Source organism: Parasteatoda tepidariorum, chromosome 1 (assembly GCF_982258835.1).
Source record: "Parasteatoda tepidariorum strain Cologne lab strain chromosome 1, Ptep-v5.0, whole genome shotgun sequence".
NCBI lineage: Eukaryota > Metazoa > Arthropoda > Arachnida > Araneae > Theridiidae > Parasteatoda > Parasteatoda tepidariorum.
Window position 1 is genome coordinate 37,994,910 of NC_141755.1, and position 15,980 is coordinate 38,010,889.

Below are 15,980 nucleotides of genomic sequence, written 5' to 3' on the forward strand. Positions count from 1 at the left end.
ATGGGAATACCTTGTCACTACTTACCTCATCGACCTGTGATAAAGGAGAGCAGCACAACTAAAATCAGGCCCTTGTTCAATGCTTCTTCTAAGAGAAAAGGAGTTCCTAGTTTAAATGATTGTCTAGAAAAGGGGTTAAATTTGATAGAAGTAATTCCCTCAATGATAAATAAATTTCGAAGATATCAATTTGGTGTAACAGCTGATATACGTAAGGCTTTTTTGCAAATAAGTCTTTATGAAAATGATAGAAATTTCTTGCGATTCTTATGGTATGGAGAAGATGGACAGCTGAAACATTTTCGTCATCGAAGAGTTGTGTTTGGCGTTTCTTGTAGTCCGTTTTTGCTAGGAGCCACTATTCAATACCATTTGAATAATAAACTAGAAGAAGCAATGAGAGGGAATGAAAAATACCCTAAAGAGATTATACAGGAACTAATAAGCAGTTTTTATGTAGATAATTGCCTCACAAGCGTGAAAACTGAATCAGAGCTGAAACAATTTATAGAAGTTGCTACTAATATTATGGCTGAAAGACAATTTGATTTACGAGGGTGGGAGTCTACTAACCCATCAGAACCTAATTCTAGTGAGACCAATATTCTGGGAATGAAGCGGAATAGACAAAGTGATACTCTGTTAATTATTATTCCTGATATGAAAGACACAAAACATGAAAAAATCACCAAAAGAAGCATTTTAGCTGCCTCACACAGAGTTTTTGATCCTATGGGGATAACTAGCCCGGTATCGCTACGACCAAAATTATGGTTACAAAATTTGTGGAAAGCTAAAATTGGTTGGGACGATGAAGTTGACACAAAAACACGGGAAGATTTTACAAAGTGGCTAAGTCAGCTTGAATATCTGAAGCACATAGAAATCCCAAGGTGGTTACATTGTGACAAAGGTTACGAACGCATTTCATTACATTTCTTTTGTGATGCCAGTAAATTTGCGTATTCCACAGTAGTTTTCCTGAGAATAGAAGAGGAAAGCAATGTTCAAGTTCACCTGATACAGAGTAAAGCAAGAATCGCACCTAGCGGGAAAAAGGAAACAACGATTGCTCGACTTGAACTTCTTGGTGCCACAATTGCAGCTCGTCTATCTATTGAAATAGTAAAACAGTTTCAGACGGACAAAGTTCATTTCTGGACAGACTCAACAACTGTATTAGCTTGGCTTAAAAGAGAAGACACATGGGGTGTATTTGTAGAAAATCGAGTTCAAGAAATCAGGAAATTGACTCCAGTAAAAGCATGGAGGCATTTGCCCGGATCTATGAATCCCGCAGACTTACCAAGTAGAGGTTGCTCTGCTCAACAACTTGGCAATTCGAAGTGGTGGGAGGGCCCCAGCTGGCTATATCTTTCCCACACGCAATGGCCTGCAGCAGCTGACGAAATTTCCGTTAATGAAGAGGAAGTAAATTTGGAAAAAAGAAAACAAGTAGTTATTTCCATGGTAAATATTGAAGTAACGGAAATATGGTGTAACTACTTTTCAACATATAGCAGAAATGTAAGAGTAGTCGCTTGGATCCTACGTTTTGTCCACAACGTTTCACATCAGGATAAGTTGAAGGGAAATTTAATCTGTGAGGAGTTAATAAAGGCAGAAAGTGTGATTTTTAAGTCAATGCAAACAACGCATTTCCAAGATGATAAATTTCTCGCCAAAATACAAGCTTTTCGAGATAAAAGTGATATTCTGAGAGTAAAGACCAAACTGGTACATAGTGATGAGAATGAGAATTTCAGATGTCCAATCCTTTTATCTGCTAACACTGTTGTGTTAGAATTAATCCGTGAAGAGCATGTAAAAGCGATGCATGCAGGTCGTTCCATCTTACTCTCAAGACTCAGAGAGCGATACTGGATTCTTAAAGCTAAAAAGTTAGTAAATAAAGTCATTTCCAAGTGTGTGACTTGTAAGCGTCATCAAGCTAAACCAGTAGAAGTTCATTTTGCAGGAATTCCAAGAGAAAGAGTTACTCAAACAAAAGTTTTCCAAGTGTCTGGTGTGGACTATGCCGGTCCTCTGAATCTAAAATCGAATGAAAAAGCTTGGATCGTTTTGTTTACCTGTGTTGTGTACCGAGCAGTTCACTTTGAATTAGTACGGTCTCTCACTACAGATGCTTTTACTCAAGCATTCAGACGATGTATCGCAAGAAGAGGTAGAATATCGGTCATTTACTCGGATAATGGAAAGAATTTTGTAGGAGCAAACAATTATTTAAAGAATTTAGATTGGGACAAAATTGCTGTATACTCAACCGCTCAGAAAATAGTTTGGAAATTTATTCCACCCACAGCAGCATGGTGGGGTGGATGGTGGGAGCGGATAGTTGGAATGCTTAAGACTCTTCTGCGTCGTGTGTTAGGTAAATCTGTTGTGGATTATGAAGAACTAACTACAATTTCATGTGACTGTGAATCGGTTATAAACAGCAGACTATTGACCTACATTCACGATAATCCATCTGAATTAGTACCTTTAACTCCGGCAACATTTATATACGGGGAAGGTAGCAACAGCAACGAAACTCCCGATCTAGATCTTGTGAATCGAACCTCTATGTTGAAACGCGTAAAATTTGTGCAAAAATTACGTGAAGATCTCAAACAAAGATTTAGAAATGAATATCTTGCTCAGCTAGTGCACAAGTGAATAAGAAGGAATGATGTAATAAACATCGGTGATATTGTTTTAATAGGACAAGATAATGCTCGACGCATAGATTGGCCTCTTGGAATTGTCTTGGAGCTTTATCCTGGAAAGGACAGTATTCATAGAGTAGCCAGATTAAGAACCTCTCAAGGAGAAAGGATCCGACCTTTCCAAAGACTTTATCCTTTAGAGCTATCAGCAAAGAACGATATGGATGTTCTGGAAAAGTCTTCAAAGAAAATTAACTTGGAAGTTGATAATATTCCCAAGTCCGTTGATGTGCTTGATAATTTGGAAGTGAATTCTCTTATCAAAGGCAGATTGGGAAGAATCATAAGAATTCCACAACGTTTAGATTTATGAACTTTTTGTTATTTATATAATGACTGAATATTTTTTAATTAGTTTCATATAAAGGAGACCAATATACATGAGTTAGTTTGTATTTTAAAGAAATGCTAACTGTTTGTTCCAAAGTGCTATTTATAATATCACTTTGCAAGGCTTGTATGTTTAAGATTTTAAGTCATTAACGTATGTATATTTGACAGAAGTGCCACCTTTAATTTTCTTTAGATTTATTTGTTTTAATATTTCACTTTAGGTTACGTGTCAACCGGAGATAGTTTTTATTGTTGTTCTTTTTTGTTGTAATTAATATTATAAATTTTTAGAATCCGTTTTTGCTGCTAAATTATTAGTTATTAAAAGATTAAAGTTTTATAATTGTTGTCATTCATCTGTAGAACTTGTAGTTCATTTGATTGATTTTATTTAAAAGGCGTCCGCATTATTTATTTTAACTTATTAGCGACAATATATATATATATATATATATATATATATGGTCAAAAATCTCAGTGCTTGATTTGCTACACAAAAGAAACAACTATAGAAAACTCATTAAACTGAAATATTTAAGTGGATTTTTAAAACAACTATTTATGTTATAAATTAATAGCGACAAGGATAACTTGTGTAGTAATTATATGCATACATTATTAATTCAAATGAATTTAAAGTTTTCTGAAATTAGATAGTTATTCAACATATTGTAAATATATTAAACATATTATTACCTTGTTAAAGTTACTTTTCACTGTGTCTGTCATGGAGACAACAAAACATAAAGAAGAAATAATTATGAGATATTTATTATTATGGAATAGTAGATTAAGACTTTTATGGAATAGTAAATTAAGACTTTTTTGAATTTATTTAAAGTTAATAACTCATTATTTTACTGTCAACTATAGTAGACATTAAAGAAAGGAAGTCACTTCTTTTCTTTTATAGATAATTTATTCATTGGATGAACTGAAATTTGCATGATAGATTCTTAATTTATTTACATCGTGTCATTATAATTTATTTATGTGTTCTTAACATTTAAATTGATGCGTTAAAATAAGATTTTGTGCATAGCTAAGATATTGACGTTTTCTTGAATGCATGAATTCTAAAATGGTGAAACAATTAAATTTGTATTTATTTCTAAGTTCCTATTATCGTTTTAGTATTCTTTTATTTTTATATAATGAATAATATTAGTGAGAATATAATTAGTATTAGTATGAATATAATTAAATAATTAGTAAGAACACTTAATCAAGCCCTGTATTTAAAATTTAAAATGTTCTTACTACTTGTAGACATCTTTAACAGTATCATTGTAGGGTATCATTTTCCATTAAAATTACTATAATAACTTATAACTAATTTTTTTCTACGCCGAAAACTACTAAATGAACATAAAAAAGAGTTTTTTTTAACAAAATAGTTACGAAAATAAATATTATTTAAATGCATCATATTTGATTTCATATGCACTGATGTAATATAACAATTTTAATGAATTACAGATACATAAGGAAAAGTATACACATTTATTGTCGCTACTTTACAATTCTTTTCTATTCTTAATAAATGTTGATAAATTTTGAATTGCTGAACTGAAAAAGGTAAAAAAAAATTTGATTTTTTATGATATTTGAAAAACTACTTGAGTAAATACTTATGACTATCATAGTGTGTAAAAAAATATAACAAGGGAAATGTTGTTATAAGTATATCTGACATAAATTTAAAATAACATACTGTTAGAATAAAATGGTTAATTTATATTTTCTTCCACTCAATTATTCATTAAAGGTTGGTAACTCTAGTATAGTTTTAATTTTTAAAGAAGAAAGTCATTGAACTATCAGTATTATCAAATAGATTCCAATTACTGGAACAATTCGTTCAAAATGAAATAGCTTTAAATTAGCATTTTTTTAAAGCTAAAACAAAATGCATTAAGAATATATTTTACTTCTTTAAAGTATTATTTTAAGCAATCTTTCTACAACAAATTAAATACTTATGTACAATCAATATATCAATAAATAATTAGGTGTTCACAAACCTAGTTTGCGAACCACTTCCTCTCATTTTAGCGAAATAAGTGCAAATTTTAATTATGAATTCTAACAATCAAAATATGTTAACCATATATTTCGAAATTGATACTGAATAAAAATGTACATGATCTTTCCATCTCACTGTTTTCTTCCATAAATTTAAGCTATTACAAGAAATGTGATTTAACAACAAAACCTTATGATTTAAATAATTTCAAACACAAATCATTATAAAGGAAATATTACATTGATTAAACAACAATGAAAACAAATATGAATATTATTCAGAGATTATGAGCCATTTGCACCTTTGACATAAAATTAGTCACTCAGAAAAGCAATAAATCGGTTCTTATAATTTGAAAAATTCAAGTAATCTCTCCAAAAAAACACTAAAACATATAACTCGAACAGCATCGTGGATGATGGTTCTTCTGGGTTACAAAGTGGTAACAGCTATGTTAAATTGGTGAAAACTTGATTAGCCATTTCACTGCCATTGCCAATTTACCACTTCGGCAGAAGAGTTGTTTCTGCAGGAAAATGTTTTTATTTCTTTTCAAGCTGATAAGTTCTTGAGTTTAGAATGAGAAAAATTCTTGTCAGTTCAAAATTGCGCAAATTTCAAGTGTCCCTAGAACACAGAACTTCAAAAGTTCCAAGTTTCAAGTGGATAAAATTTCACTTAACTTTTATTTGTTTTCAGAAGTTACTACAGTACAATCTTTCAAAGGGAAAGATATGATCTGGAAGAAACAGAATTTCTGTCGTATCTTACATTGTTTGTTGTATTCTGAGTAACAAAAAAATTCTAATATCAGTATTAAAATGCAATATTTCTTTATATGATACTTAAAGATTATTCATAACATATGTAATTAAGATGGTATTTAGCAATACTTAATAATGAATATCTGACTTTCGCATCGAGTGTACGTTTGATGGGGAATCCCAACTAATAAGACAATTACTGATCATTTATATTTTTGAAGGAGAATAAAAAAATTAATAAAAAAGTTTTTAAACAAAAATATTATCAAATTTTAAGTTTTTTGAAATTTAAAAATATGGATTAGAAGGATATAATAGGGATTTTCAACTATAAGGAGTTAATAATATTAGAAAAATTAAGCTTTTGTAATTTAAATAATATAATTATCATTAAAATGTATCTTTATATAAGAGGTTAAAACAGAAAACTAGTATACAATTTCCATACCCAATAATCAGTTGAAAATTTCATTAATTCCTTCTAAATTTAGAACAATCACTTGTGGTCTAATTACTACCTAGCTTCATTTTCTCCTACTGCTTAAATTTTTAACATTATTCTTAAAAAAGTTTTTCTTGGATTATCACTAATAAACAACATATTTTAGAATAGTTTAAACGAAATAAAATTAATTCTATATCGACGTTTCATTTCCAATATCTCTTTAATAGCATTCCCCTTTATTAAAATAATGATGTTCTTTTGAGTTATTACTATGACTATAAAAATATCCCAAATCGCGATTGTGATTATTAAAAAACTCTAATGGAGAACATACTATGGAAAACATATTTTTGTTCAGATTTGTTGAATAGCAAGATTTAGCTGGTAAGTTTAGTTGTAACATTTCTGTAGACAGCATTATTAAAAATTATTACCTTTTCACACACATGCGTTCTCAATTTTGATTGGCTACTTAGTGCGTTACTAATCAGAAGTCTTCTGTGATTGGCTATGTGTTATCATTCCACTCTCTTCTTATAGCGAGCTAAAAATCACTTGAAAAATGTTGTATCAATTGAAGAAAATCAACCAATTAGTGTCCAAAATATTTAAAGTTCCCATGTTCTAAATTCATTTTAAAAAATGACCAATGCTAACAAAAGTATAAAGACAAACAAAAAGATCTAAAGACTTTAGTTTATATTCAGTTTTTTTTAAACTAAATTAAATTAACCGAGTTTCCAAAAAATAATTAAATTTGTCGATGCGTAAAATATTTATATCCCTTAATTAAACAAGACACTAATTACTATCTTATCAGAAAATTAGTGATCTGAAAATAATTGAAAAAAAATACTTCATAAATTATTTTTAATTTTTTGATATAAAGCTGAAAAGAATTCTTCTTTACCGTAAGGAAACCTTTTTTTACAAATTCCTCAAATAATGTAATTGATAGAGCTAGCTTACATGCTTTTCCTAAAGAGTCAACTAATAAAATAAATTTTAAAAATGGTGTTTGAAAATAATAAAATGCAAAATTAAAAGTCTTATCATAATGTTAATTGAAAAAAAAAACCATTATTAATGCAAAGAAATCTAATGGTTTTTAAAATTCAAAACTAAAGCTTTTAATCTAGTATATGCTTTCAGTATTTTGTTTTCTCATACTTTGTGACAAAATCTTTTGCTATCTTCTATACAGGCATAAACTGTACATTTTAGTGTCAAGGTTTAAGATGTATTTTCATTACCCATTTTAGTCTGCGGCTTTATCTATTTTTTGTTTTAAATGCTCTGTTACTTTGTAGTTTCACTTGCTTTTACTTCTATGATTTTTTAGTGATTGATTATTTTATGAAATTCAAATAGAAAATGTTTTTATTGTTTGAAACTGGTATGTAGTATACTGGTAAGTATCACTGGCTCTAATATACAGCTAATTAATAAACATAGGAGATGACAAAGCGCCGTAGGGTTATGGTAAAGTGTTACACTTTGGAAAGAGGGCATAAGGGCATATTGAAAAAGATTATGACGTCATTTATGGATGGTTCCTAATTAGCTCGAGTAAATGAATCAAGAACAGCATTCTTGATAAATTGCTAAAAGATGTAAAGACGCTGTGTCATGAAAACCATCTGTTCTTTATCCTATCTGATATATTAGAGAACACGTGTTACTGTAGAAACCGTAAAAATATTCCCCCCAAAATGATGAGAGTCGTTAGTATTGTAATCTAGCTTTCAGAAGAAAGAAAACTACGAAAATTTACGGAGAATCCTACATAGATATAAGTGTTTTGCAGTTAATACTATAAAAAAGTAACTTAATTATATTTTATAAAAATATTTTGCAACAATATTCATTAGAAAAGAATTGCATATAATATAAAATGAACAATTTAATTCCTTCAGATTGCGTATAAAAAAATCGCTCTTTTAAGTCATGTAAATGGATTTTTAAGCAAAGTCAAAATTATTGAAAATTTAAAAATTAATATGTTGATTGTTTTTGAAATGGTTTCTATGGTTCGTTAAAACCAAAATAGGTCTGCATGATTTATGTTATGTAGCTAATAAAAAATTGGCCCATTTACTTTAGGTATATTAGTAGATTCATGTCACACTAGAGTTGCACAATGAGCCATTGGCGATGGTCTGGGAATTATCCCTAAGCATGATCCGAAGACTTGCCATCATTATTTTATTCTTCTGCAGAGGGGATGACTCCCCTTCTTTGGTAGCCCGACGGCCTGTGCGCGAAGTTGAGCACTTTTTAGTAGAACTGTTTTACGAGGACTAATAGAGCGTACTCTTGGTCCCTATTGAGACTGATCAAAATGTTCACCCACCCGTTTACTGACTGCAGTTAGTGATGGTGTTCTACTGGGAACCGTGCCTTTGAAATTAGTCCACTGCCGGACCAATTTACAAAAGGATATGGCTCCCCTGCTTTGGTAGCCCGACAACCTGACCATAATTCTAGTCTTTTATGGTAAAACTGTTTTTCGAGGAACAATACCGTGCATCCTCGGTCTCTACGCAAGCTAATCAAAATGGTCACCCTCCCACTTACTGACTGCAGTCAGTGATGGTGTTCTAACGGGAACCGTGCCTTTGCAATTAGTCCCCTGCTTGGCCAAATTACTTTAGATTAATATTATTTTAAGCATTTCGTAGTTAATAAAATAAAAATGTAACTTAGTTCCATTATACCAAAATGTCTGTAGCAATTTTAATTTTAACAAACTAACTTTTCATGTAAAATTTATCAGCGTTAAATTGTTTTAAGTCTTGCATTAGATTTTAAAACGGATCGAAAATGCTTGAAAGTTCTGTGAATTGATAATTAAATTGTTTTTCAAATAATCTTTTTAGTTCAATGAAAATAAACTACATTTGTAAAATTTACGTTGTTGAGTTAATAAAAATAGGAGAGAAATGAATTTTTAAAAATATTACATAAAGTGATATTACCAAATAAAAATAATAGCATAAAATGTATAACATCATACCTGGAATAAGTTTTGATCTAATTAGTGCAGGGTATGGTTTTCACTTAACTATACACAAAACTATCACTTTTTAATAAACTTACGTTTTTTGCGAAAATTTTTTACTTTTGATACAGAAGAAGAACATAGAGACATCTTCCTCCTAATATTCAGAGATTGATATGTAGGCTATAAGATCCCATAAATATCCCATATAAGATCCTTATAATTCCCATTTCTTTTAATTTTTCGTATCACAAATAATCATAGCAAGAATAAAAAAATATATATTCGCAAAAAATATCCACTAAAAGTTAATGTTTGTTTATTATTTAGTTCATTAAATTTGTATATGGGAAATATAAATGGAAATATAAAATGTTTTCCCATCTTTTGAAACTACAAGCTTTCACAAAATAATGCTAACGATTTATGGAAAATGGTTAGTGATATTTAAAAGTTGAAAAAAGGATAACTGTTTAAAATTCTATTTACAAAAAAGATTCATTTTCTTTCTAAAATTTTTAAAGTTAGACGTCTATAATAATCTCAAAATGAAACAATATAGGATTTCATTTCAATTCACAGCTTATTCTATAATTATTAAAAACAAATAAAAAGAGGCAGTCATAAAAATTATTTTTTTTTTTGCAATTAAATAGGATTTGTACTAAAGTTGATTTTTAGAGGAAAAATAATTTTCCTCGTTCAAGTAATTAGTTCCTAATATCAAAGGAAACTACAAAAAAGTATATAATATTGAGAGGTCCAAAAGTTATAAAAATGTGAAAATGATAAGTCATTCGCTATTCATATTAAGAAATATATTTATTAAACAAAATTTCTTGAAAACTATTTCTTTTTTAATAAGTGTACGCTTTTTTGCAATAACTTTCTACTTTTGACATAGATGAAGACATAGCGTTACCTTTATCATAATATTTAAAAATTGATAAGTAGACTATAAAGTAATGTTCCCATTTCTTTTAAATTTGTATATAATACATAATCATATCAAGAGTTAAAGAACTTGTTTTCGCAAACAAAATGTTTGCACTAAAAAGTTAATAATCGTTTATTTTTCATTAAATTTTTTCATGAAAAATATGAAAAGAAATATAAAAATTATTTCCATCTTTTAAAACTACATGCTTTCAAAAAAACAAAACTAAATATTTATGGAAATTGGTTTGTGATGTTTAAAAGTAAAGAATTACGACTGTTTAAATTTTTATTTACCAAAAAATTAATAAATAAAATAAAAATAAAAGATTCATTTTCTGATAAATTTTTAAATTATGACGTTTACAATAACATATCTTAAAATTATATGAAATAAGCTCGTATTGCTATTCAAAGCTTATTCAATAATTAATAAAAGCAAATAAAAAGAAGCAATCATAAAGGAAAATATTTTTTAATGTAATTAAATGGGATTTATTCAGAAGTTGATTAAAGAGTTAACATAGGTTTTCTAGTTCACGCAATTAGTTCATAATATCAAGAAAACATACAAAAAAAATAATATTAAGAGGTCGAAGAGTTATGAAATAAGAAAATGATAAGTCAATCGTTATTATTATTGGAAATTATATTTATTGAAAAAACATTATCTTAAAATTAAAAAAATTCTATCCAAATAATATCCAAGATAATGAAACTTTCTTGGTTTTTCTTTAAAAATTCTCATTACATACGCATTTTGTTTTGCCCAATATCCCATGAATATTACTAAATATATTATAATAATATGTACTAAAAATATAATATATATACTAATATATATATAAATTTATTATATAAGTATACAATATAAAATATACTGAATTTATATATATATAATATATACTAATATGTAAATATAATACATACTAAATTTAAAAATCGATTTCATTTACTTTTTTTCAAATTTTTTTCTATACATGCATGCTTAATTCAGGCTTTGTCTTACAAAGAACTACTTTCAAGGTTCCCAATTTATATTTTTTAATAAACGATAAGTTTATAATTTTCTAAGCAAATGTATTTCAGTAAATTATGATGGTACTAAAATTTTTACTGGATGTCCTTCCGATATATTCACATTCCGAATAAAATATTACAATGAAAAAAAAATCATCTTAAACTTAATTATATAAAAAAAGGTTTCTTTTATTTTACCCACGGGAAACGTTTTCAAGATTTATTACTTCCTATTAGAGTTTTTGATGATCCTTCTAAAACATCAAATGGAGATTCACTAGGAAAATATTTCAAGTGGTTTAAAGGCTTCAGAATTGAATGTGTATTTGAAAAGCATAAGTACAGAATTGAAAGTGTATTGAAAGTATAAGTGCTTAAATGTGGCTGTTAAAAATATTTGACACTTTTTTTATGTTTTTGTCATTTGTATCCCTTGCAAAAATTTAGGGTATTTTTAAGGTTTATATGAGGTTGTTTTGATGTGTCATGCTTGATTTGAGGTTTATTCGAAGTTGATTTCAAAGGCAACCATAAAAGATCATCCTTCCAAAGTGTATAATCAAGGCATATGAAGTTATTTCATTCACACTTGAGGTCGTTTTTGAAATCTACTTTAGAGTAATCAGCTACGGGAGATTGTTTTTGAGGTGTACGGATTATTGTTTCTGCCCTTAAAGCAAATGCGTATATATGAGGTCTGAATAATTTCATCCGATCTGAATTAAAATTATTTCTGAGTTATAGATGTGGTTGATTTTGGGAGGTGTAAATAAGGTTAAAATTGGGATAGATTGATGAGGTTATTTTTAGTGCGAAACATAATCTCATAATTTTACATCTCTCAATATGAGAAACACCTTATCTCAAAAACACCTTATTTTTTGTAAGGGATTTTTTCCATTATCAAACGTTTGATAGACGTATTTATTTATTCAATGAAATATATTTTTCATACATATATCATCCATAAGTTTATGTATGGCTTAATGCTTCAAGTAGAAAGATTTTATTTCCTTTATTTGAAATTTTTAATTAAATCAACTTCTTTGATTCATGAAGTTCCACTTAATATGCTACTTTTCTCTAAAACTACCAACGATTTCTGTTTCCAATTAAAGTGAAATTGAATGAGATAAAATCTACAGTTTGATATGTACTGTTTATGAAATAGCAGCTTACCATCACCAATGTTAGAAAGTTAACTGCCCTATCGACTTAGAAATGCTATGAAACTATTCCTCTAAAATTACAGCCCATTACGTCAACAACGTTGAGCAGTTTGTGGAGAGTAGCAACGAATTCCAATGAAATTATTTTAATAAGTTTTTTTTTAACCTGCAGCAGTAAGCAATGTTCTACAGATACTCAATTCAGAAGCGTCATCAAGAATCGATGTTTGCAAATGCATTTGAAAATTATTGAGAATAAATCTTGAACTTTTGAACAAAACGCAGCAAAATAAGTATTTATATTACTTTAAGCTTCTGTGTTAAATTTCAGGTATTTTTTTGTGAAATTTTCGGTAGTTATTTCGGAAAAAATAATTGTAGTCCCTGAAAAATTTTCCAGCATTACTATTTCAACTCAACATGTTATAATACTGAAGAACAAATTTTTTATTTTACTTATTTTACTGATTTATGCTAATACTAATATTTAATCTCTTTATAATAATATTTAATGCTTAATACTTAAGCATTTATACTAATACTTAATCTTGCCTATTTCGGGTGAGGGGATTTCAAAGCCAAAATTTGCTTTACTCCCAAATTTTATTAATATGAAATTTTTAGTCTAATTTTTGTTGAAATGTACAAGTAAAAAAGCGTTATATATTAACAAACCTCATTGGAAGATGGGGAACATCATCAGAATAAAATTTGCATAGGAACCCATGTCAAGTAATGTTGTTGTGCGCTGCCCCTATTATGACCTGTTCAGAAACATATGATGAAACAGTTGATATAGAGAAGCAACCCAATCGACCATATGACGAATTTTCTGAGCATGGGTTTCGATGCAGTTTTATTCCTGATGCTTTATTTAAACCCTAATCTCCCTAGAAGTTTGCCGAAACATTTAAAAGATGCCCTGTTATATATAACGTGTTTATTTAAACTTGCACATTCTGACAAAAAATAGATTAAATCTTACTAGAAATAGACTAAAAATAGACTAAGACATATTAGACATTTTAAAACTGTTGCTTAGAATGAAAAACCGATTGCAGATCTGAATTCAGAGGTGCGAAAATATCAAAGATCTGTTAAAAATATCATTCAATAGGAAAAAAACTCCAATTTGAATAAAAGTCAAAAAAGAAAGAAATGATATTACTCAACAAATAATCTATTAGTTTTCCAATTCTAACATGCAAATTTCAAATCAATTGAGCATCACAATCTTTTTGTAAAAGAGACGCGTAGATAGCAAATTTTACATTTTCCTTAAAGTATGTAATTTGTCTTTCATAATGTCACTATTCTTTTAATATTTAAAGTTATTTATTATTTTATCACATGTAAATAAATAAGCCCGTAAAATGAACTTCTCGAAAAAGCATTTAATCCTTCTTTGAAAAAGATTTATATGCAATCAAAAGGTCTAGACTTAAGGAAACATTTGCTTTCAAAAAATGTTTCTGTCTAAAGTTTAATGGATCAGGAAACCGTATTTGTAGACATAATATTATAAGTACTTTAAGATAGTTTTCACAACATACTTTAATGTAGAGAACAGCCATCAACAGTTTATTTACTCGAGAAATAAAAGTATGTCATGCTGACTTGTACTTCATATCACGGATCACTAGTTAAAAGTTTAAAGTTGATGTTTGTTTTGTCTTCAACTATTAGAAGTCTAATATATTATATAAAAAATATTATAAATTGAACTGCTGCTCAATATTTTTTTCCGGTTTAATCTTGTACATCATCAAAAAATAGTTACGTTAAAAGTCGGCAACTATAATAATTTATTATCCGGTAACCATAATAATCAATCATTTGGGCAACTGCAAACTGCAACTGCAAACACTTGACGTCTCGCTCATGAGTATACCTTTTAATACATTTATCATTCTTCATTACTTATTGCATACATCAATTTCTCTATAACTAGAAGTGAAATACTCCATAACTAATAAATTAATTTATATCCCAATCATATCTTAATTTATTACCTTTGTACTCATATCAAATAAAGCAGAAGTTCGAAGTTATCTTAAATTTTAAAACACAAACCTCAACTAATTCTGACTAACTTTCAAACTCTTGCTCATATGAATCATTTAAGATTGTGATTTGATTGTGCTAATGTTTCGATTACATCGGGGAAAAAATTGGCGATAAAACACTGCAGAATTCAGTTTCTGAAATGGCAAAACTGAGTAGGAGTTTAGTATATATTAAAGGGATCAGATCAACGAAAACAAAGTCAAAGTTATTTATGTTCGCATTCAATAATTAAATTCTACCAATATATATATCTATATATCTATATCTATATCTATATATCTATCTATCTATCTATCTATCTATCTATCTATCTATATATATATATATATATATATATATATATATATATATATATATATATATATATATATATATATATATATATATATATATATATATATATATATATATATATATATATATATATATATATATATATATATACCAGAGGGGAGATGTTGGCGAACACGGTACAACTTTGAACTTTATGGGCTCTATAAACATCCTCAAATTATGCAGATAATCCGAAGCAACCGACTAAGATGGCTCGGACATATATGGAGAGGCTCTGAAGATAGCCCTGTAAAAATTGCCACCTTCAAGAACCCTCAGGAGTCCCGCTCTAGAGGTAGACCACCTACTCGATGACTCGAAGACACTGAAAACGACCTCAAAGTCCTGAAACTTAAGAACTGGAGGGGAGTTGCTATGGACAGAGGGAGCTGGAGAAGGCGTGTGGTTGAGGCAGCCAAGGCCTGCAAAGGGCTGTTACGCTCCTGAAGAAGATATATATATATATATATATATATATATATATATATATATATATATATATATGTACATATATATATATATATATATATATATATATATATATATATATATATATATATATATATATATGTACATATATATATATATATATATATATATATATATATATATATATATATATATATATATATATATATATATATATATATATATATATATATATATATATATATATATATATATATATATATCTGTTTGTGTGTGTGTGTGTTTCGCTAAATCATTTCTCCGTTCAAGATAATAGTTTTCTTAACATAAATTAATAAAATAATATATAATATAGACAAATAAGGAAGAAAAAGTTCTGCTGAAACGTATAAATGTGAAAGAATGATGTGAAAGAAATTGTTTACAGAAATAAATGAATTAGTTCGTGATCTGGCGAAAGTCAACGACTGGAAAAATAGGATTCTAAATATATCTGAACAGGCTTATGCTTTTTATAGCAGAAAATGATGGAATGGTGTCAGAAATACTTTTGATAATATCCATCAATTAATAATCTCCTGACCAAGCTTATTATGCTAATGAGTTTCTCTTAAAATACTTGATAATTGTTTTACTACTTTCGATTTATTTTCTCTTCAACGTGCTTCATCTTGCGTGTCTGAAATCTTTCAATATGATTAATAGTAAAATGTGAAATACATTTAATT

At 28.3% G+C, this 15,980-nt stretch overlaps 1 protein-coding gene across 1 annotated transcript; it reads left to right on the forward strand.

Annotated features, from left to right (window-relative positions):
- Nucleotides 1-3,042, forward strand: LOC147816393 (uncharacterized). Its single transcript, XM_087153015.1, has 2 exons — nt 1-2,620; nt 2,726-3,042. The coding sequence occupies exons 1-2, from the start codon at nt 1-3 to the stop codon at nt 3,040-3,042; spliced, it is 2,937 nt and encodes a 978-aa protein (XP_087009141.1).
- Nucleotides 3,043-15,980: the final 12,938 nt, after the last annotated feature.